The sequence below is a fragment of the Furipterus horrens genome, unplaced genomic scaffold (genome assembly GCF_987537825.1).
Source record: "Furipterus horrens unplaced genomic scaffold, mFurHor1.1.pri manual_scaffold_11, whole genome shotgun sequence".
Taxonomy (NCBI): domain Eukaryota; kingdom Metazoa; phylum Chordata; class Mammalia; order Chiroptera; family Furipteridae; genus Furipterus; species Furipterus horrens.
In genome coordinates, this window is record NW_028327181.1 from 46,521,065 (window position 1) to 46,548,202 (window position 27,138).

Here is a 27,138-nt window from a genome sequence, read left to right on the forward strand (position 1 = left end):
GAATCATAGGTACAGGGACCACTTGGAGGGTTATCAGCTGGGAGGGGGAAGGGGGAGAAATGGGGAAATGGTGTAGGGACTAAGAAGCATAATTGCTTGGTACAAAATAGACAGGAGGACGTTAAGAATAATATAGGAAAGGGTGAAGCCAAAGAACTTATATGCACAACCCACGGACATGAATTAAGGGGGATGGGATTGCTGGAGAGAAGGCGGGTACTGGGCAGAGGGGAGCAAAGGGGAAAAAGTTGGGACTACTGTAACAACATAAACAATAAAATAATTTTTTTAAAAAAAGAAAGAATATAAGTATACAAATTAGGAAATGACATTCCTCAGCTCATCACAAATATCTCCGAGGTCAAAGGGAGGAAGATATTCATCACAAACACAGGGAAATGGGAAAATGTAGGTAGACAACTCAGCAAACAAGTTAAAGAATCTGTAAGAGAGAGCTAGAGACAGACCTATTACCTGATGACCCTTAGATAATCACGCTAGATTGTAACTCTGGAGTACTCAGTTAATGAAGAAACAGGAGAGACAGGGGAGGGGACTACTCGCGTTAGGATAAAGCCAGTTTGCTTTTTCCACTTTGTCATGCCCGCCTCTCTGGCTGCGTGCCCATTAGTGCAGAATCATGAAAAAACACCTCACTTTGCTGCTGAAGTTCTGCGTCCTGATGTTTATTGTGAGCATTTCCCACATCAGAAAACAGAAGAGAGAGAGAGAGGGAGAGAGGGGAGAGAGGGAGAGAGAGAGAGAGAGAGAGAGAGAAAGAGAACAAGAAGCCAAACACCAACATCCAGTTAGTTTCCTTTTTATTGTAAGACAATGTGATTTCCCAAGTGTGATTCAGATAAATACATTTGGACCAAGTTCAGGGGCTGCTGTTTTCCCTTGCTTCATGAAATTATCTATAGGCAGGCCTTTGACCTTCCTGATCCAAGCAGCTTTGCTGGCTTTTTCTGGATTAACTGCTCCAGTGGGTTCTCTGGCCTGATATTCTTTCATCTTGGCTTCCTCGTACTCTTTTTCCTCCCGCACAGTCAACAACATGAATTCCGTGTTCATTCTAAAGGGATCGAGGGCCGTGTAGAAGCGAGGCCGACCGTTCTTGGCAGACTGGGTTGTCGGGCCTACTGGGGGAGCCAGCATGCGGTGTGGCTTCATGACCTGCATGCTGGTTAAGGGGCTGACACTGCGCACTGTCCTGTCAATTGAACTGGTTGCTCGGTCTTCACCCTTTAAGCTGCCAGAGAGCCTGGCGTGTATAATCATGGGCGGGGGTATGCTGGACTGGACTCGGGGACTGTGCAAAGACTTCTTCAAGTTAGGCTGCAGTTTCTGGACTTCAAGGGGAGTACTGGTTTGTTTCATATCTATGGGAGGGTTGCTGGCTCTCAACCTATCAACTGCATGTTGGATTGCTTTTCCTTTGAAACTAAGGACCTTCCTTGGGTGTGAAATTGAAGGTATCCAGGCATCAGTGACTTGGGTCTGGGGCCTATGGGGATAGGCAAACTTCCCTGAATGATGGGCTTGCTGCAGGGAACTAACGGTCAGGAGGAACCGGTCTGGCAACATAGTGATTTGCCGGGACTTTCTCTTTGAGTGACTGGTCAGGTCTCTGGGAGTTTGCAGTTGTTCTTGTTTTGGTACTTTTTCCACATTATCTGGTTCTTCAAAAAATAAGAAAACAAATCAGTGTTCTATCAAAACATTAAGTACTTATGCATGACAATTAAATCAATTCTAACTGCTGTGGCAAACTGAGATCTTTGTTGCCTAATGGATATACCATTATGTGGGCAAAATCCTCTATGATACCAGCAATTACAACATATTCAATACAACCAGTCTCTTACAAATACACTAGTGTGCAAGTGTGTATTAACCTCTAGATATGCATATTTTGGAGGGAACATATATGATCCCAATGCTCTACATTTTTGAAACTTCATACCTCTTTTATGATTCACACAAAACAGGCCTTGTAAATGTATAGTAACATACTTCTGTTTTTAAAGAAAAAGTGAATCACAAAATTTGATTTCCATCACATTAATCAAATTTGATTCCAAATGATCTCTGGACATTTTCCAAAATCAAAACTGCCTTAAAAATATGTCATCTGTGGGAAATGTTAAATATCACAGCAGGACCAAAAGGCAGTTCCAGAACAGGAGTTCCCAAAATGTTTGAACAACATCAGCAGGTCCAAAAGCTACTGACAAGGGCCAGGGACTCATTCTTTCACACTACATTATGGTCAGGATCTCCAAGGTGCCTTGAGTTAAAAGGATGTCTTCCCAGGTGAGCAAATCTATTATATTGAATCTATTATACCTCATTTTGTCCTTTCAGTCCCTGCAGTACTTCACGGATACACTGAAAGCATTATTCCCATTTTATAAAGGGAATAACTGAGTCATGAAAAGTAGAAGCCATTTGTCTTGTCAAACCTAGAGAGCGAAAGTCTGTACCCCGAAGTCTACCAATCTATAACTAGCAAATAAGATGCATCTGTGTGTTAAGCATACAATTTTCCTTGACCAAATAGTTTTATCCCAAAATGTTTATGTATGAATGTACTAGGATAGGATAAAAGTTCAAATTTCTCCAAGACTCATACTTTTTGAATTAAGTAATATTTTATTAAAACATATAACACAATAAACTTAAGACATCAAAATCTTCTCCCCCACACCTTTCAATCCCAGAAAAAACCATTCCACACGTGTGTACATGTGTGACAAAACACACAGCTCTTTCTCCCTTTATAAAAGGAATTATGATGACCTTGTTCATTAACTTGTCTCTCTCTTTTTTTTTTTTTTGTATAATATATTGTGGATCTCCTTCCAAGTCAATACATGTAGGTCCTCGTGATAACAATTTTAGCTTTTGTATAATATGGCATAATGTGGATTTTTCATTATTTGCTTAGTCATTGCCCACTGATGGACATTTAGTTTGGGATCATCCTTAAAGAAATGCAAATACCATTTTTACCTATCATTACAAACAGTACAAAATGATGGCCAATACCCAGTGTTGGCGTGGGTGCTGTGGGAGCTCTCGCTCGTCCTTGGTGGGATGGTAAATTCATACATCATTTTTAAAGGACAACCATGGCAGTATCTTTCCAGTTTCTAAATGAAATTATCCTTTGGCTCAGCAGTGCCACCCCCAAGACTTCACACTACAGGAATACCCACACGGGTGCACAAACACAGGGGTATATACAAAGGTACCCACTAAAATGTAATTGTCTTATCCTCACTTTGAAAGTCGTCTCTGTGGGGAGTTTGAGTCAAAGAAAACTACTATATTAACCAAAACTACTTCAAAGGCAGTTTAAATCTTTATCAAAGTTTCTCAGAAACCACACAGGGTGATACTCTTTGTGATGTCCAGTAACTCTTCTTCAAAGCTCCTTCCCCATCTCTCCCCCTGATCTCCATATCTCACATACATAGCACCCGCCCCCAAATTGATCTCCTTCCTCACGAAATCCCCTAAAACGCCCTCTGAAATCGGCCTCAATTGCCTCTTCTTTCTTCTGTGGCCCATTCACCAGACTGGTGGCACACAGTCCAAGAAGTGTGGAGGCTGCCTGGCAGGGAAGGGAGTCAGGCTGTGAGCCCAGAATTAGAAGCTTTGGCTCCTAGGAAGGTGCTCACTCTGCGGCCTCAACTTAGTAGCGACAATGAAGTAAAACCAATCACTCTTAGGAAAAACTGGACATTTTGTCCATTCATTCAGAATTATCAAAGCCAAGCAAAGTGTCGATCTGCTGAAAAACTAGACTGAGCAAGGTGAGCAATAGAGAAAGGGGGTGGGGGGTGGGGAGAGAGAGGGATGGATCTTGCCACAGATTCAGACTAAAGTATCACCATCCATCTTATCTCCTGCGAGGAACTTGGCTTCCAAACTCTCCTGCCTCCCATCTGAGGCGTTTGCTTCCTTAGAAACAGGACTTGCTCTCTTCCTGCCACCTCTTTGGTGTGATGTTGGCTCCATGGACATTGCTAAATAAAGATTGAGGAGGAAACAATAATAGCTTTACTTAATCCAAGTAGGTCTAAATAGCTGATAATTGGGCTGGTTTTCACCCAAACCAACATCTTATTGCTTGTCATATGAAACTAGTATTAGATCACCTCTTGACTTTCCTCCCACCCACTTTTCCTACTGATTATTAAGCTCTGAGCATTATCTAACTCCCCAAAGTCTCTTCTAGCTGACCATTTGCAGGTAATATGCTGGGAGGCAATCTCTTGATCTCTGGACGCAATTTCACAAGCCAAATACAGGGCAGGTAAGGGAAAGGAATCTTTCCTCCAGCCCCTACGTAATTTATTCTTTGTGTGTCTTATAAATGGCATGAGCCATGCCTCTCTGACCCACACCTACACACACACTTGCTATATAACTAATATTTTCCAGATATGCATGTTATCAATCAGGAGTCTAGAGATAACACATTCTGCATTGATCATTTTTCTGCAGTATAATAATATCCTGTTTGTCCTAAGAAACAATTATGTACTATATGTTTGGCTTGGGGGCATGGGGAGAAGATGTTGGTTGGTTGTTTTTTGTTTTAATGGCAAGTATTAAGAGCTAATGTTAGCTACTGTACAAACATTCTAATAAGCCTGAAAAATTAGGCCTGGAAAATCAGGGGGTTCCCTTGAGATGGCAAATCAAAGAGAATTGCTCCCCCCTTCCTTGCAGGTAGGGAATTTACCATTAAGAAGCCACTGGCCAAAACATCCCACACAGAAACTAGTCCTGGCAGCCTGTCACCTGCTCCACTGGGTACCGCGGAGAGGACCCGGGAGTCCGTGTTCTTACCTCTCAGGAACCTGGCTGCCTTCAGCAGAATGCGGTGCCTGTGGGGTTTACTAAACAGGGACTCCTGGGCCACCATCTGTTTGCTGGACGTGGAGCCCCTCAGGCTGTACACCTGAGTGCTAGCCTTGGAGAGGACTTCTGTGAGGCTGCTTTCATCCCTGTCTTCCTCTCTGTCCTTCTTCTTCTGTTTGGCCTGTTCCTGGGAGTACTGCCACTTTATATTCTCAAACTGGAACAGGAGAATATTGCTCTCCGTGTTGATCAGCATCCTGGAACCACAACAAGATGGCCCACGAAAGGAGCGTGGAGTCCGCCGCTGCCCGGCCTCCCAATCTGCACACCAGCTCCTGTCCTGTCCAGCCCTCAGACCAAGGGAAGATGCCCCGGGGAGTGACCACACCAATAGGGCGTGTTGAAGGGTCTGGAGTGGCGACAGGCAGCAGGCCACACAGCGGAGGTCACGGGCCCTGTGGCTGATTTGTTGTTGCTGTTGTTAAAGGTGAGCAGGGCACATATGTTCTGATTACTTTGCTTTTGCCGTTAGAATACTTTTAAAAGAATTTCTGGCCTTGGAGTGAGTTCCAAGTACCTAGGATGCTCAAGGCAGAGGCTGAGGTACTCTGCACACAGAGGTCTTGAAATTCACTCTTTTCTTAAGCGCAGCCCCCAAAGTCATGTTTCTGTTGCTGTGATGGGGACGTGGAAAACTCTTTCATGGGGAGGCTTCCCTCCCTCGATGACCCTCCATCCAGCCCACTCTCCTTCACTCCAGCCCTCCCGCAGCTCTGTGCTTGCTCTACGTTTAGACGGAACATTTCTTCTCTGTAAAGCAGGATGATTTCTGTCTCCCTAATCCCCACTTCAATGACCTGGTAGGACGGGAGTTCCAAACCTGGCCCCCCAGGAACTGCCTCGCACCTCCGCATTGGTTTCTGTGGTTCCCAGGGTTCACTGAGCAAGAAACAGAAACTCTGTGTGCAGGTTCCTCTCAGCTCCAAGAGGCTGCAATTTCAAGACCTTAATTGTCCGTGTTAACTCTCTAAAACAGTGACTTGTTTTGGTGGAAAACACTGGAATAAAATTTGGGGAATCACTCTAATTAGAAATCTCTTTCAGGTTTATTTTAATTCAAGCCAAAAGGAAATAGTCTCTCTTCAGAGGTCATGAATGAGAAAAAGAGGTGATTTTTTTTAACGTTATTACTCCATGACTGAGAAGTGTTTGTTCACTGACACTTATCACCAGCCCTCCCCCTTTAACATGAGAAGGAGTATTAATAAAGTTTCATTAGAGACAAGGCGATACAATTCACGGAGACTAACTGATGTCTCAAGTGAGCCTGTGGTAGAATTTAAAAGTTATTTCTATTTGGGTATTTTCACATAATATCACCCCAAACGTGACATAATACAAACAGTACTACATACAGTTAGTTTAGTCGTGGTTCTGGTTTCTGTAAACTCATCTGCTCAGCATTGTCCCACTGGACACTGGACCTCCTGCCCCTGCCACCCCCACCACCCCGAGCCTCCTCGTACGGCTCCACATCAGAAGTGAGGTGTCAAAGACAGTCGCGGGGCTCTCTGGCAGCTGAGAGCACGCTCAGCGAGCAGGCAGGGGCTGCAGTTGGCAGACTGTGGTCCCCGCAGCAAAGCCATATTGCACTCCCTGCATGATTTGCCCAGACATCCAGAACAAATTTAGAGGATTTGCTAAGTTTGGTGCAAAGTCCACTTAGTCTCCCTTGAGACTATTACTCTCCTCCAGCCAAAACTGAAGGAGAGCCCAATTTCACCTACGCTCTCCCACTGCCAGAAAATCCAAGGCTGTGTCCCAGAGGAGAGAAAATCATCCCGACAGAGTTGTTCATGGCTCCAACCTCCACACCTACCACGCACCTGTTGCCCTGAATAAAGAAGGAGAGCACAGGATCACCTCTGCCATTGGCTTTCATCACCTTCAGACAGGTCCCATTCAGGAAACTGTAAATGCGGATCTTGCCGTCAGCGCAGGCGCTGATGACCCGGAGGAAGAGAAGGGGGACGTGCAGCACCTCCCTGGGAGGGAACAGAGCGACAGGCAGCAAGCCGCGTAGGCTTTTTGTTTGTGTTTTGTTTTGTTTGTAGTTCAGAGTCTTTTGTGTATGGTTGGGAGGCAGTGGTTTTAATTGTCCCTAAAATGATGTTTGCCATTATCTTATAATTCTGGATGTAAACCAGTAACACTCAAGACTTGGCTGTACTCTCCCCTTCCGGTCTGCAGTTCTTTTTCCTGCCATTTGGTCACAGTGCCGTAGGTGGCCAAGTACAAAGGCTTATGTCACACATTTTTATGAGGTCTGTTTTATAGATGATCCTGCCTTTCTCTTACATTTGGTTCTTAGCTGTTGACTTCTACAAAAGTCTGCTGAGAATTATTTAATGTTTTGATTCCTTTTCAAACAGTATTAAAGAAAGAAAGAAACAAGCAAAAATGATCATTTTCATATGAAGCAAAAACCTGGTATTGGAGCAGTTTATTCTGGGCCTTAAATTGGTGGCTTTCATTCTTTCAGTTAAACATCCTGAAGGAAAACTGTACCCAGGCACAAGATGTATGAGTTTCCTTCTCTGATGACCAGCAAGAAAACAGAAAAGAGCAGGAGGAGACTTAGGTGGATGTCTCCAACAAAATCCTGCTACGACAGCTGGGTCCAAGACAGACTCCAGATATATGGAATATTCAATTCTGAGAGGAGTAATTAACCCATTCCTATGGATGATACTGAAAAGTTGAATTTCATGTCACCAATTTGTTCGATTTTTTTTTTTAATATCTTATTTATTTATTTTTAGAGAGAAGGAAAGGAAGGGAGGGAGGGAGAGAAACACCAATGTGTGATTGCGTCTTGCGCACCCCCAACTTGCGACCTGGCCTGCAACCCAGACATGTGCCCTGATTGGGAATCGAATCTGCAACCCTTTGGTTCACAAGCTGACACTCAATCCACTGAGCCACACCAGCCAAGGCTTGTTTTATTTTATACTCAAAGCAAGTCCACCCATCCCTGCCATCTCTACTCATTTAACTCCATAAGACCATCTCTTCTCTCCATCTCCCCCTGCACACATGCACACACACACACACACACAGACACAAACTTTGGTTTACTGACAGGTTCTTTAGGGTACAACGTATGTCTCATTCATTTTTGCATGCCCAGCACAGGGCCGAGCCCATAGCAGGCCCTCAATAAATCTTTGTTGGAAAAGTGAGTGTCTGGCTCATGTTTCAGAGTATGACCATTGCCACAATGTGTTGAAAAAAATAACATTGACTTCATGCCATTTGGTGGGAGTCTTGATAAGATCCAAGGGCCAGATTAAGACTTTTCAAGGCTCCTACCACCAGCAAAACAGAAATAACAAAGAACTTGAAAGGCAGGAGCATGTTTAGCTTATTCAAAGAACAGCAATGAGGCCAATGCAACTTGAATCCCTCATCATGTGATGATAGATAGACAGATAGATAGGTAGATAGATAAAATTAAATATAAGAAAGTCCAACAAAGTTCTAGTTTTTGCCTTAGATGGAAATACAATTACTTTATTGTACTGGTGCCCTAAGCGCATCTTAGTCCACCTGCAGGGGAAACAGCACGAGGGAAGGTGCCTTGTGGTTGAAGTGCTTGCCTCTTTCTGTATCTCTTTTGATCTTGCCGAGCAGGACCTGCACTTCTCATAGGTCCCTGTGACATTAGATAGCTCGGCCTATACCACTGCAGTCTATTGAGGTAAAGCACGGGCTTTGGGATCAGAAAAGCTGGGATCAAGACCTGATTCTACCACTAACTGGCTGTATGACATTGAGAAAGTAATTTAACCTCTCGGTCTTCAGTTTTCTCTTCTATGAAGAGGGGGTAGTGATTTCTGCCTCAGAGAACTGCTGTTGGGATTAAATTAGTGAAAGTATTTCAAAAACAGCTCAGTACCTGACTGAATTGTGAATAGTATTATGATCCTAGCATAGACCAGTCTCCTTTCAGGTTTTATCTCTGTCCTAGAAATAAGGTATTGGTCTCATCCTTTGTTCCTTGTTTATCAAAAGACACTGCAAAAAGTGATGTCAATAAAAATGGAGGTAAAAGAACTCCAAAATTTTGCCCTTCCATTAAAGCAATGAAAATTGTGGCCAAAACAAAAAACAAAAAAAACAACCCTCTGTCCAAATCAACTATTTAGGAACTCTGGAAAATAATCAAAGGCTTACAGGAAGCCAGGGAGCATTTAGACAAGAACAATCGCTTAGCCTCAGCATGGACCCTAGTCCCACTTCTAACTCCCCAGTCCAGTGGTAGCCATGAAAATAGCTCACATTCCTGGTATTGGAGGAAACAGAACTGACCTCATACATAACGAATTAAATGACCTGTCTGATGGTTTCCTGAAAACGGACTCAAAGACTTTAATTTATTTCACCTTGCTAGGAACTCACTCAGTGCTAAAGCTGCTGCCTAGGGGAATTTATTGAAAAAATTTATAGGCTAATGTTTTCATCACTGCTGCCTAAGGCAATACATATCTTTTAGGGTAAACAATTTACTAATCAAAAGCTTTGGAGAAAAATCTGGGGAGTAAAATGTCCATAGGACTTTAAAAAGCTCATACATATTCCTGGGGCTGTGTGCATACGTGGCAAAGAACTAAATAAAACCCTACACTCTCACTATTGGCTGACCATGATGTTCTACAGAAATGGGAAGTAAGAGCTAAGGCAGAGTTTTAGCCTGCTTAGATGAGTGTTCAAGGCTTCCATCAATAGCACAGAGCACCTTGGCAAATAATTGGAGACATTTTATTTCCAGGTGTTCAAGTAAATCTCCTTCCAATCGCTAGTATAATACCAAAGTAATGAAATGGAGACTTTAGTGGCCAAACAAGGCAAAGAATACAGATACACTAAACAAACCAATAAAAACTGCAATGAGCTACAACAGTCAACAACAAAAACAAACCCTAGAGATAATAAAGATTTGATTTCCAGAGTTTTCATATTAAAATATTCAAACTGGAAGAAAAGAGAATACTTCCAAATTCATTTTACAAGGCCAGCATTACCCTAATACTAAAAACAGGCGAGGACAACACAGACCAACCTCTCTGATAAACATTAGAAAATAACAATCTAAGATCAAAGAAGGCTATAATAGAAGAATTAAGAAACAAAAATACATAAGACTATAGAAAACAAACATCAAAATGGTAAAAATAAGTTATTTACATTAAATGTACGTGAGTTAAACTCTTCAAAAAAAAGGCAGAGATGGGAAGAAAAGATTAAAAACAACATAACTCAACTATATGATGTCTACAAGAGATTCACTTTAGAATCAAAAACACAAAAAAAGTTAAAAGTAAAATAATGGAAAAAGATAAGCCATACCAAACAAGAGCTGAGTGGCTATACTAATATCACACAAAATAATCTTGCAGACAAAATTGTTACTAGAGACAAAAAGGGAAATTATATAATGATAAAAGAGTGACTCCATCAAGAAGATACAGCAATTAAAAATGCATATTTACTTCAGTACAGTACCCCAAAATACATGAGGCAAAACTCACCTACCTAAAAGGAGAAATGGAAAATTCAACAAACAAATGAAGACTTGAAGACTTCAATACCACACTCTAAATAATGGATAGATCAACTAGACGGAAGGTAAGCGAGGAAACAGAAGACATGAATAACATTAGAAAATAACTAGGCCTAAGAGACATATACAAAACATCCACTAAATACCAGTAGAGTACACATTAATCTCAAAAGCACATGGAACATTCTCTAGGATAGGCCTTATGTTAGGCCACATAACAAGTCTCAATAAAGTTTGGAAGATTAAAATCATATGAAGCTCTCCAACCACAATAAATTAACTTAGAAATGAATAACAGAGGAAAATATGGAATATTTGCTCATAGGGAAATTTATAGCAGTAGATGCCTACATTCTCCAATCAATAACCTAACTTTTCACCTTAAAAAAACTACAAAAAGAAGGTTAAACTAAACTCAAACCAAGGACAAAGAAGGAAAATAAATCTTGGAACAGGAATCAATGAATTTGAGAATTGGGAAGCAAGAAAGCAAAATCAATGTAACCAAAAGTTGGTTCTTTGAAAAGATGAACAAATCTTTAGCTAGATAACTGACAATTATTTACTTAGGCTGACCAAGAAAATAAGAGAGAAAACTGAAATTACTAAAATCGGAAATGAAGCAGAGGACATTACTATTGACTGATGGAAATGTTCTCTAATTAGTATCGATGGTTGTACAATGTTATGAGTATACTAAAAACCATTGGATTGTACAGTATGAAATAGTGACTTTTATGTTATGTAAAGTATATCTTAATTTAAAAGTTGAAAAAAAGATTATAATACTAGCTGTAGAAAAGATATTAAAGACTAAAGAGTTTTCTTAAAAAGACTCTAGAGTACATAGCTTTTCTGCAGATCATCATTTTTGTCAGCCCTGCTTTGTATTCTCTAATTTTATTTCTCATATCCATTCTCTCCCACACTGTATGCATAATCTTAATTTTGGATAAAAAACTTAGATCAAAAGGACAGACAGCAACTATATCTGTTTTTTCACATATGTTATATTCAAAAGATGGGTATCAGCCCAATCATTATAACTCTCCGGAAAAGCAATCTGTCAAATAAGTCCTCATTACAAATTGAGTGGAAATATTTATTGAGCACTTACATATCTACAGCACTTAAACTGATGAGCAGGAGGAGGGGCCGTATAAACAAGAGCAATGACCAGATGTCTATGGATTTGCTGTAACCGTGCAAGGTATCAAGACCAATGTGAATGGTATGTTGGGACTGTCATTCAATGGGAGTGAGAATGGTTTAAGAAGGTCTTGTAGCTAAAGTGGAGTGGGAGGCTCTTGGTTTGGTGGAAAAGTGACCAAATTGCTGGGTTTTCTGGAAACAAATTACTTTCTAATACTTAAACTAAATCCTACTGAATTGAGTTTGGAAGGTTTTAAGAAGTTACAATTTTCAGATGACATAAGATTTGACTCCCTTCTTGGGGTCAAGCTTTGATAATCCATATAACATGCTAAAGGAGTTACTGATAATCACCTAAGGGTTGGAAAAATCCTGAACACAGACCTGTCCCAGCGCCCACCCATCAATAATGCAGCCACACACCACTGACAGAGATATCCAAATCCCCTTCCACCTCCCACAAAGCCGGTGTGCCTGTTCAGGAGGTTCTTTTAAGAGTATTTTACTAAATAACCATCCCCTGATAAGATTCCCCTGGAAGCTCATTTACTGTTTTAACCAATTGAGATAGCATTTCATCCCCTAGAAGTGTTTGTATCACACTCAGAGGAAGAAGAATTACTCCTGTGGCTCAGGAGTGGCATAGAGCAGGCTGTAAAACCTACGGCCGTGGCAAAAGTATTAACTGACCACAATACCCTTTCCAAATACATCCAGATGTGACCTCAGCCTACTTCTTCAATGGTTCCAAGCAGCCACCACCACTAAACTGGGATTGGAATTGTGAAATAAAATCCATTTGCTGTCCTGGAATAGAATCCAGCCCACAGGCTTTAAGTAAACTCCTTCTTTAAAACTTCAGGGTTTTTTTTTTTTTTTCAATTACAGTTGACATTCAATGTTATTTTATATTAGTTTCAGGTGTACAACATAGTGGTTAGACATCTATATAATTTAAGAAGTGAGCCCCACAGCACGTCTAGTACTCACCTCGCACCATAAATGGTCATTACAGTATTACGGACTGTATTCCCGATGCTGTAGTTTACATCCCGTGGCTGTTCTGTAACCACCAATACGTACTCCTTGCTCCCTTCACCTTTTCACCCTGCCCTCTAACCCCCTCCCATCTGGCAACCATCAATTTGCTCTCTGTATCTATGAGTCTGTTGTTTTGTTTTGTTTGGTGTGTTCATTTACATTGTTCTTTAGCTTCCACATGTAAGTGAAATAAGTGAGACAGAGAAAGCCTTCAGTTATTTTTAAACCTTCGTCCCTTGGATCATTTTAAGCTTTCGTAACACAAGCTTCCTGAGGTAAAGGCCAATTCCAAAAACTTAAATTTACTGGAACTGGCATTATTTGGGACAGTTCTGCCGATACTCATACATTTAGTAGGTAACAGATATATCACGTGTGCCGTAAGTATAACATTTCAAACATTTCTCAAAATACACATCTAGTATTGTTATTTCTTAAAGAGAAACAAATGGGGGAGATGGCAAAATGGGGTGGGGGCAGAAATGGGTAACAGGCAAGGGAAGAGGAAGAAGAAATGGGTGAGGAGCAAAGCAGACACAAGGTCAGCAGGCAGCAGAAGGGACTGACCTGGCTGTGGCAGGGAAAGGAGAGCACTACATTGTCCAGACGGGGCTTTGCAGGCACGTACTTGGGATGCTTGTAGGCCATGAGGCATCGCTCATATCTGCCCACCATGCTCCAGGCTATGACCAGGCCGTCGGTACTTCCCGAGAGGAGGTGCCACTCGTCAAAGCATAGACACTTCACGGCTCCCTCATGGCCGCTGAGCGTCTGCAAAGAAAGTTGCATCTGTTTTCAGCCCAGCTTCAACTCTGTGTGTGACTCCTCCAAGGGCCGAAGCTGGAGGCTTCTTTAGATAAATTGCAAAGCCACCCTACACCTATCCAGGACTCCCACTAACTGGGTATTTAACCAGCCAACTTTACTTTGGCTCTAAGAAGGCCGGTGGGGCCCATGCCTCCCTCTCTCCAGGGCCCTCTCCCAGTGAAGGGAGAATGTGGTCAGGGCAGGACTTGCTCCCGGAGGTCTGTGGCTGGGGCAGGCCCCGTCTTCCTGCAGTACCAGAGAGGGCCAGAATCCACTGTCCTCTGCTGCCAGCAGAGTGCTCCGTCCCAGCTCCTGACCAGGTCCCAGAGGGCACTGAGCATCCTTGTTCCTGCAAATGCTGGTTAGGCCACAGTGACAGCAAGATTGGTGGGAAAAAATCTACCAGCCAGGCCAGCAGCTTCTCACTGAGATCCTGCACTCCTGACGTCAATGAGACCTCACCACCACCCCCTCGGGCCAGGGGGTTTCAAATCCGGCAAGAACATTTTGTGTATGTGAACATTCAATCATTGTCAAGACAGCCAGTGTTCTCATCAGAGGGTAAGGAGAAAAACCATTGTGACTTCGTTCATTCCCTTACCCATGCCAGAATCAGGGCAGAATATTCAGGAAAAAGAAAAGGCACTTTACTGCTGTTAAAATATCCTGAGCCCATATATAATGCCGAGTCGGAGTGCACCCTTCCACTACCACCCACCCCCCTGATCACACGAGCCCTGACTTTCCACCAGCATACAATGGCTCAGGTTTGGAGGGCGCCTCCCCCGCAGCTCTTTAGGACCTCCCTTCTGGTGACCGCAACTCGACTGCTCCGGGGTGGTCTAGGGAGCTACATGGGGGGAGACCATCGGTCTCCTCCACCCGTCACTGCAGCACCCCCTTCCCTCCACAGCCCACAGCCCTCACCTTTACCAGCTGACCCATGGCAATGTGCCACACTTTGACTATCCCTCACTCGCAGCTGCTCACGATGTAGGTGTCATTGATCCTGGTGGCCAAGATGGGGTCTTTGTGTTTAAACGTCGTCAGGCACTTCCCTGTCTCTACATCCCACTCTGAGAAGAAGGAGAGAGAAAGGTGGGGGGTAAGAAGGGGGTGAAGGCAGGTTACAGTGGAGTTCCACACCCCATCACAGAAGCTAAGACTAGTGGAGCCCATCAAGTCAGACCCCGGGAGACCTTCATCTGGGCTGGCCTCCCCCCCACAGGCTCTCCAACAGCTCCGTGTACGTGCCGCTCAGAGCTTCCTGCTTCCTGATCACGGGCCCTTGGGAGAGCCAGCCATGCCTAGACCTTGGCTCTAACCCGGGAACTTAGCCTTGGGGTCCAAGTGCTGGACAGCTCATCCCCAATGAGATTCCTTCTCAAGCCTGAAAGATGCCGGCTGTGGCCATGTCAGGAAAATGGTGACACGTGTTCTGTGGTGTCAGGAGCATTCTTCCCAAATGCTGTGCTCCTGAGCCACACCTTCTATCCCCCAGAGAAAAGAAAGCTATTTTCATTGACATTTTTAAATATTTCTGACTCTGACTTGGATTTTACTAATGGAGAGATTGTCACAGCTGGGGGCAGGTTTACTGCTGCTTCTACGTAGATGGTGCTAGAGCAGCAGCCTAGGGCAGCGGTCCCCAACCTCTTTGGCACCAGGTATCAGTTTCACGGAAGACAGTTTTTCCAGGGACTGGGGTTGGGGGCCTGTGGCGAGACAGGAGGCGGAGTTCAGGCGGTAATGCAAGCGAAGCTCCGCTCTCTCACTCATCACTCACCGCCGGCTGTGTGGCCCGGTTCCCAACACAGGGCTGGGGACCCCTGGCCTCAGGTGCTGCCAGGAGGGTGAATGTGAGAGTAAATGGGTGGGTGGGAGAATAGAGCTTATGGGCAGAAATTGAAAGTGGGTGCCACGAATTCAGGCATGAGAGCATTAAAGTCGGCTTCATCAGCCCCCAAAGTACCTCCCGCGCAGCAGCACGCACGACCTAAGACAGAATAACCACAGCTGATAGGTGTATAGGCCTAGCCATGCGCCAGGCCTCATTCAAAGTGCTAGACGTGTGTTAGGTCATCTTCACAAGACAAGCGCTGTTATTCTTCCCCCTCTACAGATGAGGAAACTGAGGCAGGGAGAGGTTCAGCAACCTGCTCGAGATCACAAAGGTGGTTGGCAGATTAAGCTGGGATTTGAGCCCAGGGATCCAGGGGCCATGCACTCATCCATGGACACCAGATTAACTTTACCTGAGTACGTTGGTTTTTTTTTTTTTTTTTTTTTTTACATATATATTGCCCTTTTATCAAATTAGAGATGTAAAAGGTGAAAGAGGAATTAAAATATTCATTGGTAAAGTGCCCTGGTTTAAAGAATTTAAAAAGTGGAGAGTTACCCTTCAGATTTCCAATGGTCTCTTTCTCCCTCTATTTTGGTAACCCAGGCAGGTAGGAAGAACCCAGGAGAAGCAGGCAGGCTGCTGGCCAGGGCCAGGGTTAGGGTAAGAGAGAGAGATTTTGATATTTTTTCATCACGTGCATTAATTTTGACCTTTCAAATACTGCATTAAAGTATGTATCTTGATTACTGAGGGGTTGGTTTCTTTTTGGTGCCCCCTTAAGTTTTACACCCAAGGTGAGCACCTAACTCCCCGTGTCCTGTTACGGCCCTGCCTGGGATCCCACAAGGCTCTCCCAAGCTGGAGGCTTTGCTGCCCTTCCACCGTCTGACCCGCACCCTTTCATCCTCAAAGCAGTGATGGCAAGGAGCCTTTCATTCAGGCCGAGGAGGGCAAAAAGGCAGGGAGTATCGCAGGCAGGTGTGAGTGCTTGCAGACGTAACGCCGCTGCGTTCTCCCTCGCCCACGTCTTCTGCCTGCATCTACCGCAACATGCTGGGCTTTCCTGGACCCCTTGCTTCTCTTCCCTTCAGTCTTTCCTCCCGACCTGCACAGGAAACCTCAGCCATAACAGGGGCTGCCATCTTTCCTTATAACTGGTAACCACCAAGTCGACGTATCCGGAGCTCTGGACCGGAACAGCCACGCGTGCGCCTTCCCACGGCACTTCTCACCTGGGTCTCCTCGGGAATCCCATGCTCCACTTATTAGCTTTCTATTGCTGCTGTAACAAATTCCCACAAGCTTAGATACTGGGAACAACACAAATGTTGTGTTTTACAGAAATCTGGCATGACCACCAAAGGCTAAAATCAAGGTGTCAGCGGGGCTGTGCTCATTTATGGAGACTCTGGGAGAGGGAGCGGTATCCTTGCCTTCTCCACTTTCTATGGGTCGCCCGCACTTCCTGGCTCATGTCGCCCTCCCTTCATCTCCAGGTCAGCAACGTTGCAGCTCTCTGACCATCCTTCCATAGTCACATCTCCTTTTTTTCAGGTTTTATTTATTTATTTTTAGAGAGAGAGGAAGGGAGGGAGAAAGAGGGGGGAGAAAAACCTGAATGTGTGAGAGAAACATCGACCGGCTGCCTCTCACATGCCCCCAACCGGGGACCTGGCCTGTAACCCAGGCATGTGCCCTGACTGGGAATCAAACAGGCGACCTTTCAGTTTGCGGGACAACACTCAACCCACTGAGCCACACCAGCCAAGGCAGCCACATCCCCTTTTGGTCACAGACAGGAAAGTTTGTTTTTAAGGATCCATGTAACTAACATGAGTACTCATTGAAAACCCAGAATAATTTCTCCATTTTTAATTCCTTAACTTAATCATGTTTGCAAAGTCCCTCTTGCCATGCAAGGCAGCACAGTCATAGCTCCCCCGGGTTATGACGTGCAGGTCTCTGGTTAGCCGTTATTCTGCCTACCGCACTCACCGTGTCCAAAACTGATGCTGTCACCTCTCCCTCCGTCCCTCACCCCACCTCCTAGTCCGCCTTAGTTCCTACTGACATTAACGGGACTTCCAGATCCCCCATGGCCTGAGTTTAAAAGTCTGGCCTCATCATTTGCCCTTCCATCCTTCTCACTTTTCGTATCACATTGGTGGTGAAGTCCTGCCAGCTCTCCCTAGAAATCTCCCTTCAGGGAGCCTATGCCCCCTAATGTAAACTCGCATCGACCTGAGTTTCTTCGCACTCGCCTGGCCCCCAGTGGTGTCAGTATAAAAACACCACAGGTCTCTAGGCTGAGTAGTGTCTTAACTTGTCCCCTGTCTCCGAGTCACTGCTCTCCAAATCCTTCTTCCACACTATCGCTACTCTCTCAAATGCACACTAGATCATGTCAATACTCAGCCTAAAATGCACATAGAGCCTCCCATGTCCTATAGGATAAAGTGCAATTTCCTACCACGATGCAGAAGGCCCTTGATAATCTGGCTGCAAACAAACGTAGCAGCCTTATCTTCAACACCACACTCGCTGTACCAAGCAAGGGGAAACTCCCCGAATGCATAGTTTGCTTCAACCATCTGTGAATTTACTGTGCTGTTCCTCCTGCTTGGAATGTCCTCCACTCTCCCTCCACCTGTAAAACAGCTTATCCTCAAAACCACACTCATATAGTATCCTGTCTGTGGTGCCTTCCCTCTTGCTCTCACTTTGGTGATCCCTTAGAATTCTGCATGTTGGTTAGAAGCATACGACTTAGAAGCAGACAGCCCTGGGTTCAAATCCCATTCTACCCCTTAGCAGCTTTAATTTAGGGTAAGTTGTTTTTCTCTCTGAGTTCTTGTGACAGTTAAATAATACATATAAAGCACCTATCCCAGTCACAGAGTTAGTACTCAATAAATGGCAGTTGTTATTATTCACATTTATTATATCCCCCATTATATATGTATATATCTATTTTCATTTAGGAGATTATGAGCCTCTTGAGCAAATAAAAAGCCATATTAAAGAGCCATATTATACTCATTTTTTCCCATAACACCTAGCAACGGTGTCTAGCATACTGTGAGTAGTCAACCAATAGTTGTCAAAGGAACGGATCAATAGATATATGCGTGGGTGGATGGATGAATAGAAGAGTAAATATGACTGCCTACAGAAATGAGCAAAATATGTGGCAACCCATGAGCAAAAAAATGAGGCAACCCATGGGTTTGTGGAAACTTCTTAGAAAGTTTGGGGCATTTCTTTCTCACCTTTCACCTGGCAATCTCTTGCTCCAGATACAAGCCTGTTCTTATATAAATCCATGCAAGTGACTGTCCCCTGGTGGCCACTGAAGATTCGTAGGCAAGCCCCACTTTTGAGATCCCAGTATCTGCAGGAATTAGGCCAAAGAAATGTTTTTGAGATTTTCTGAGGGCCCAAGGGACCATACCATATAGAGTTCTTGTAAATTAAAAAGCAGTTGGAAGGCAGAAGAGTTACCTGGTTAAGCTAAGAGGCCTGGATTTGAATCTCACTTTTAGTACCTATTAGGTGTAACTTAGGAGAAGTTATTTAATTTCTGGGTAAGCTCCATTTCCTCATTGATAAAACAGAAGTTACCACATAGGATTTTTGTGAAGAATTAAATACACAAATGCAGTGACTGGCAACCCAGGGTGAGCTCCACCCCCAGGGAACATTTGACACAGTCTGAAGACATTTTTGGTCATCACAAGCAGTGAGAAAGGTGCTTCTGGTATCTAGTCTGTAGAGTTCAAGGATGCTGTTAAACATTCTACAATGTACAAGGCTGTCTCCAAAGAAAGAATATTCCAGCCCTAAGTGTCAATAGTACTGAAGTTGAGAGACCCTGCATCAAGGCATATAACCTTAGAACAGTGACCAACATATATAGAAAATGCTTGATAAATGTTTGTTGGCATTAGGTAGAAGGGTCCCTGGAGTGACCACCAGGCCTAGAATTCATGGCATTGATTCAGTGATAGAGCTGGTCTTCAACCTAGAACAACATAACAATTTACCACAGCCACTTAGATGCAAAATATTTTATGTATATTTCTGAAACATATCTAAGAGGTACATGGAAACATGTGTAAGTCACACTGTGTGTTTAATAAACAAGCATGCCTGGGGTCTCAGCTATCATTATTACAGATTTCCGCTTCAGCCAGATGCTTCTGTGACAGGGCAAAGCACAAGGTTTAAATAGTGGGCTCTGGAGCCGGGCTGCCCAAGATCCAGTCCCAGGCCCAGCGCTGACTAGTTGTGTGATCTCGGATAAGTTACTGAACCACTCTGTACCACAGTTCTCTCATTTGTAAACTGGCAATAATAATGGTACTTACCTCGTAGACTTATTGGTAGATTTGGCACATAATATATGATTAATAACAATATGTAATAATAATAAATAGTAGTATATTGTTTGAATGTCTTATGTGCTGTGGCCTTCCCAGTGTGTTTAACGATGTCTCAGGAGTCTGACTACAAACAAACTGAAGGGCATAGTTACAGCCAAGTGGTTTCTGCTTTCTCTACCTGATTTGGGTTTTCTTCCAGTGGCACCTGACAGTCCTGAAAGCCCCCCTGGGCCACTGGCCTGCCTGGGCAGACAGGGTCAACGGGGCTACCGCCCACGCCTAGGGGTGTGGGGTAACTCGGGGTGAAGCCTCATCGGCCCTCTGTCCTGTCCCAGCACAGTTACTGGGAGCGCCCTCTCACTTGCTAAGGAGGCCCGCGGTGCCACTAAACCACATGGCCACCCCGTCCCCCCTGATGCAGAAAGTCAGAGTGAGGGGTCTGGACAAGACGTTGGGCCCCTGCAGTGTGTCCCCTGTGACCCAGAGCAGCCCCTGGGCCACATTCATTTTTGCTTTCCAGGCCAACAGCACAAAGGCGGGGACAAAGGAGCAGCTGAGCCCCTCGAGGAGAGATCCTGCCCTGGGCCGCACCCTCGGCTCTGAGAGGTGCTTTTAAACACAGTGTTGGCCGGTTTCGTGGTGTACACTCCAAGCACACCCCGCGACCTCTGACCTCTGCTCCAGACATGCAGGTTGCAACTCTGGGTGTTCCCTCAAAGAAAGAGCAGGGGACTGAGATGCCTCTGCAGAAACCCCCACTCAGACCTGTCCAGGACGACGCCGGACCTGCCCGGGGCAAGACCCCGCTGAGCCTGTGACTCCCCGCGGACTGCACCTGCGCAAACCAAGGTGACCCTGGAGATTGGCCTGGGACTCCAGACCCCTGCATGTCTCAGGGTGCCGGGCGGATGAGGGCCTGCGGGCTGTGCCAGGCCCGGGGGCCCAGGGCGGCATGAACAGCTTAGTGGCAGTGTGGTGAGTGGAGGCGGACGCTTCCCTAGGGCAGGGACCGGGGTGCTGGCTCCCGGGCAGCACACGCCGCCAGTGTCCTGGAGAACGGACAGCGACACAGGCTCTCCGAATACAGCCCGGAACCACGGGGACGGCGCCACGGGGACAGCGCCCCTGAGCGCGCGCAGAGCGGCCAGAGGGGAAAGCCGGTGGGGAGAGGACGCAGCGCCCCCGCCCAGAAGTCCCAGCCGGCCCCTCTCCCGGCCGCACGCGTGTGCGGGGCGCAGCGCGCCAGGGCCCCGACCCGCCCCGCGCCGAGGAGGGCCCGGCCCCGCGCGCGGCAGCGCTCACATGTCCACGAACACCATGAAGCACCAGCCCAGGCCGCCGACCAGCAGCATGGTCACGTGGATGCCGTGGACCAGCAGCTCGTTGAGCAGGCGGAAGTCCACGCCCCGGCGGCCCAGCAGCAGCAGCAGCACGCGCACGCCCACGTACTGCAGGCAGAAGAGCGCGGCCTGCCGCTGAGCCCCGGGGGAGGCGTGGGCCTGCGGGAGAGCGACAAGCAGAGGAGCGAGGTCAGCCCGCGCGAGTGTGAGGGAAGCAGCCCGGGCACGTTCCCGCGCGGGACATCGCAGCCCCAGACGGCAGGGACACCAAGCCTAGGATGCCGGTTCTGCCACGAGCTCCAAAGGGACCCACCATCACGTGGAAACCAAAAGAGCGAATCCACCGGGAAAAAGGGCCAGGATGGCGGTTGGGGGTCCCCCAGTGGCAGTCAATGCTGAAACCACGGAGGGCCACCAGGAGCCCTGGCCAACCTCACCTTCCCACGGGCCTCGCTTTGACCTGGGTACCATGCCTGGCCCTTATCCAGGGTGAACAAAAGCCCTCCCGCGGCATCCCACCAGGGGACCAGGGTGGGGGGCTGCCCACAGGGCGCACACAGAGCAGTTCGCTCCAGCAAACGGACACCCAACTGCTGGCAACTAGACAGCCCTGCAAAACTGGGGTCCCCGCTGTCCTGCTCCCAGGGGTGCGGTGGGAGGCGGGCGCCCTAGGCCAAGGAGCCACCGTGCCTGGCAGGCTGGCGCGGCACCGCAGGGCACGGGGCCCATGGGCTGGGCCGCAGGAGAGCCGCACTAGTGGCCCCGCAGCTTTACCCAGGAACCACCGCTGAGAGCTCGCCACGCCGGGGTGGGGACAGGCGGCTGCAAGGGCAGGACGTGTCAGGGCGGAGCAGCGAGGTTGGCTACAGGTCACCGGGAAACGCTGCCAGGCATCTGCCCCGCATCAGAAGGCGGGTTTCTTTCTCCAAGCTCCCTCTCCGACCGCTGTGAGAGCAAATGGCCTCCCAGAGGCGGGGGCGTGGGAGGCCGAGCGTCCACCCCTCCTCCGCCCCGCAGGCGCAGCCCTTCCCGCAGGGTTTGACCAAGACCTGGCCTAACGGCAGCTGCCCGGACCCGGAGCTGCTCCATCCGGGCTCCACCTCGGTCTCAGCCCGCCACCTCCAGGAACGGCACTCAGGCAGTCGGTGTCCTCGTCTCGAGGGTCACTCGACAGCCGCTCCTCATTCCCTGCACGCTGCGGGGACGCGGCCAACCTCCGATCTCGACTCGGCCCGGAAGCAAGCAGCTCCCGGTGCGAAAGGCATCGATGCCACGAGCTTGGAGGTCGAGGCAGGTGGACGAGGCCGCGGCGCGCGGTGCCGACCCCGGGGCAGCTCCATCCCACCGCCCGGCCCGGGATCCCAGGCTCCTTGTCGCCAGGGCGCTCGGCCGCGCAGGCGGCACCGAGTCCAGGCTCAGCGCGTCGCGGGAACAGGGAGGCTTTGCCCGTTTGCCTCCGGGGAAACTGGCGACCGCGAGGGCGGAGCCGACCCGCCGGAATCCCCGGGAAGCCCCCCGAGCCCCGCCCGTGGTCCTGGAGACGCCCAGGGCGACCCCCCCGCCCGCCCGCTCGCTCACCCGGTGCCCTCTCCGCGCCGGCGTCCCGGCCTGCGGGCCCCCCTGTCCCTCGGGGCTCCAGGAGCAGGGCGGCCGCGTGGTGCCGACTGCGCGCTGGCTGCGGGGCCCAGTGCCTCATGCGTCCCCACCTACCCCGAAGGGTAAGGGGCTGCGGCGCCCGGCGGCCGGCGACGTTTGGCCCAGCGTGGCAGCCGTAGCGTCGTCCCTCTGCGGCCACCGTGGGACTTTCCTCACGCCCCTCCGCCCACTCGGACACCGAGAGCACCTCCCTTCCCCCAGTTCGGGGGCGACTCTGAACACCTGTAACTCGACCATCTTCTCAAACTTATTTGACTACAGAGAATTTTTTCATGGAAAACCTCAGAGGAACACAGCTGGGAAGCCCTATACCCCGGCATATTCCACTGTTTCTCTCTTTTTCTTTAACCAGCATCCAGTGAGCATATGTCAGGGTCAAAGTCCTGTGCTAATAGGAACCATGGGAAATACAAAGGTGAGGAGGATATGGACCTTGCCCTCAGTGAGCTCGTAGCCCAATAAAATAGGGTGAGTTGAACTAATGTCCCAGTCATAAGATTATTAGCAAATAGATAACATGTGAACAGGATGACAATTTATTGTTCAAACATTTTGATTGCAAAAGGGGTCACTATTATTAATTACTCCAGGATCACCAAATAAAATGAGAATGTTTCAGTCAAATGGGATGTATGGTCACTCTAAATATGAGGAGTAATTTTGTCCTCATTGCCATCTGTCACATCTTGAGTTCAACCAGTCATCATCTCTTCTAAAGAGTACTTACCACCATACTAGTCGTAAAAACTCAACTTTGCCTTTCCCTTCTCTGCTCTGTCTTCCCCGTAAGAACTGGTCAAGATGCAATTTGTTAGTACCATTCAGAGCCAAAAATAAAATAGAAATGCTCTCCACAAACCTTATGAATGAAGAGTGAAGGTCTGGGCCTAAAGTACGGCGGAAAGTTTATTATTAAAGGGTCTTCTTATGACAAATCCAAATGATGTCATGCTATGCAGTTACCATAAATACCATTTTCATATTTAACATGGAAACATACCCGCAGTATTTTGCTGGAGTGAGTTACAGAAATATGTAGAGCGTAACTCCATTTCTATTTAAAAAATATTTTTATGTATGCAAACAATTCTAGAATAGACACCAATATTAATGGTGGTTATCTCTAGATGACAAGATTATAGGTCTTTGTTTTTCTCTATACATTTTCTGGCATTTGGTGGGTTTTTTTCCCCCCACCAACAGTATATTACTTTTAAAATTATGATAAAAATACAGATATTTCAAAAAGAAGGATTTTGTGCACATACATTTTGCATAAGTTTTTTGGTCAGTATACCCAAAAATCATAAGGGGAAGTGTCCTCTACACACTCCTGATAATGCTGCAAAAATCAATTCAGTTTTGAGAGCCTAGAAGCACCATGGTAGAGTCACTGAGAGGAACAAGACCTGAGTTCAAATTCCAGCTCTGCCATTGACCAGCTACGAGAACTTGGGTAAATTTTCTAACATCATGGCCTTCGTTTCCACACCCATGAACTGGGAGCAATGCTATCTATGGCGAAGATCAAGTGCAGAATGTATACAAAGCCCTTGGTGCCTTGCCTGGCACACTGTTTGAGCTCAGTGCCCACTGCCATGAGCACCGCTCAGAAGCACTGACCCCCACCTTTTCCTAGCAGCCCCCTTGACTGCTTAGTCTTGCTCTTTCACATGTTCTCTTCTGGTCTCCATGCTGTGTTACCTGTTCTCTCTCTGTTCTCAAACTATACATTTCTAAAATATTAAACACGGTCTCAGGAGTCCTTTTTTGCCGGGGGATTATAGCTACATCACCTAAGGAAGAACTGTATTAGTTTCACTGTACTTAACAGGGCAACAGGATTGGAAAGAGCAGGTCATCACTGGCTAGGAACCTGAAACTCTCTGTGCCTCAGCTTCTTTATCTATAAAATGAGTGAATGGGCCAACTCAAAGATAAAAAAAAATTCCAGGTTCCATGTGGTAAACAAATGTTTTCTTTTGCCCATGTAATTTTTCTTCTATGTTTTTAATCAGTCGCGTGATGATCCAGATTTCTAACTTGAAAGCTCAGATGGTCTCGGGGGCTGAGCTCCACAATCCCCCATGGCAATAATTAGTGGCAGCTGAGTAGCAACTGGCCCCTTCAGCTGGGAAGTGAACCCTCAAATTCATCGTGGTCCCATCGTCCTTTACTGCTCATACCACCGCCTCCCTCATTCGTGGGACCTGTCTGGCCTCTACAGACAGATGAACTAGATGGTGTCTCTGGATGCTTCTATTTCTCAAATTATAATTTCTACTGCACAGTTTTTTATGGGAAGCTGCAATATGACCACCCTTCATTAAGCATTCTTTTGAGGCCCACTGCATAGTTTCAAAATAAAAGGCCCTTAGGCAAAGCAGAGGGAGCAGAAACCTAATGGTTTTAGGAATGAACCATGACTGGATAGGCAGAACATAGAGTTCAGAGTTTTCCACCTATTCTTCATTATTGCATAAGATTCGGTGGGGAGATCTGCGGTTGAGTAACTCTCCCCTTTCAGCCTAGAGTCTGAACAAATCTGGAAGTGAAAGGTGAGAAAGCTTAATTCATCCTGGGCGCTGGACATTCTGGACCGGCCCTGCCCTCCTCTCCTGGCCTCTGGTCCCAGAGCTGCAGCTCTGGCAGCCTCCAGATGCAGGGAGTGATGGGTGTGGAGGAAAAGCCCAGCTATATCGCTCACGTGCTCCTGGCTCTGAGCCCTGCACCAGGTGGCTTGGTGCCATGGACGTAGGACAGGGCCATGGGCTTTGAAGTAAGGACAAACCAAATCAACCCACCCATTCAATGGGTGAGGCATTTAAGACAAAATAAAAGGAAGTGACCTAGTTAAGAGCAGATAGCACAGAACTCTGGTCTCCCTTAAGGAACGTCACCTCCAGTATCCTATATCCACACGCTGTGTCCTATATCCTCCCGTGTCCTATACCCTTGTGTGGGGACTGAGCCTGGACTCCAGCCTTCAATAGCCAATGAGAGCGTGCCACTCACAGTGACTTGCCCCCAGTGCCATCACAACCCACCTTTGTTCTCAGTTTCCATTTCTGATTTCTCACACGCATGTGCTTTCCATAGTCTCATTTTAGGAACTGGGATAAAAAGCTTGTTGGCGTAATGAGGATCTGTTCCCCTTGTGTAGGACCCCTGAGGGGGAAAACAAAAACAAAAACAGAAAATGGCTGCTCTTGGTTCCTACTCTCCAAGAGGAGGGGAAACTGGTGCTTGGCAAGACCCGAAAGATGGGTGAGCTCTGGCCGAGGAAGGCCCGGGCCTGGCCAGGCAGGCCAGTAGGTGTGTAGACTGGCCTAAGGGGATAACGATGCCAGAAATTGGGAGCGAGACCGGAAAGACATGGCGAGCAATTTCCAGCTTTCCAGAGCGGGACCGGCCTCACAACACTTGCCCCTCCCCCTCTCCTCTCATCTGTCTCTGCTGGGAAAGTCCCAGCTACCAAAAGTCCATAATTTGAGTTAAGCTTCAGATAAGAAACACAAATAAAAATGCCAGAAATGGCTACTACCAGGGAAAATTGCATTTGACCTAAGAACAGACTTTGTGGTCTTACAGACATCCATGTCCTATGTCAGGCTGACCTAAAACATTCTCATGGCGTTCTGATTTCATAAACCACAATGCAGCTCTCGGGGTGGGGGCAGGGGGTGGAGTCCCTGCTTTGTGAGGACTCTCCAGCCTCGGCCTTTCTCTTCCTAAGACGTTTCCGTACATGTTGTCCCTGCTGGGTGCGCTGACAATGGTATAGCAAATGGTGACTAATGGGAAGTTCACACCAAAAGGAGGTGACTGTTGAAAGCTACAAAGCAACAAACAGGGAGTAGGAGGCCACGAAGGGTCTCCTGAGTGGGCTGAACGGCGCACAGCCAGGCCGGCCTCTGGGAGGAAGTGGGGCTCCAGGCGGTCTGGCTCTGAATGAGTGAGTGCACCGACAGGTCCATCTTGACTTGCTGTGCCAATGCAGCCCAGTGCTGGCTCACAGAGGCGCATCGGTTCAGGCTGCTTTTATCAAGCATACCTGAAAAAAATATATATAAACATGGGAACCTCCACACTGGGTTGCAATGGTGGGGGGCACTTAAGAAATCCCCCAGTACAACCCAGCATACTCAGAATATACTTGGAGAGGTGGATGGGCAGGTGACGGATGAAGTCCCGGTATTTGCTGACCCCAGACAGGTCTCTGACAGCATCCAGGTCAACCAACAGATTGGAGGGGGTGCACCCTCTCTTGGACACGTTTGCTTTCCCAGAAAACAGCCTATTCAGCTCAGAAATGCACTGGAGCGAACTCTTCCATTGTCTCTCTGAGAATAAAGCCAGAGAAAGGTGCACAGGTGGGTCGTGCCTGCGGTAACTCCAGGCCAGGAGAGCTCACAA

The 27,138-nt window shown here is 47.0% G+C and overlaps 1 protein-coding gene across 1 annotated transcript in view; it reads right to left on the reverse strand.

Moving 5' to 3' along the window:
• Positions 1-804: 804 nt before the first annotated feature.
• Positions 805-27,138, reverse strand: part of LOC149997508 (F-box/WD repeat-containing protein 10-like) — a 34,577-nt gene continuing 8,243 nt past the window's right edge. Inside the window, 9 exon segments of the mRNA XM_090257481.1 lie at positions 805-1,682; positions 3,900-4,034; positions 4,864-5,132; positions 6,762-6,920; positions 13,320-13,462; positions 14,426-14,574; positions 18,614-18,854; positions 26,574-26,776; positions 26,868-27,065. Coding sequence (XP_090113607.1) covers positions 856-1,682; positions 3,900-4,034; positions 4,864-5,132; positions 6,762-6,920; positions 13,320-13,462; positions 14,426-14,574; positions 18,614-18,854; positions 26,574-26,776; positions 26,868-27,065 — 2,324 coding nt within the window. The 3' untranslated portion in view covers positions 805-855.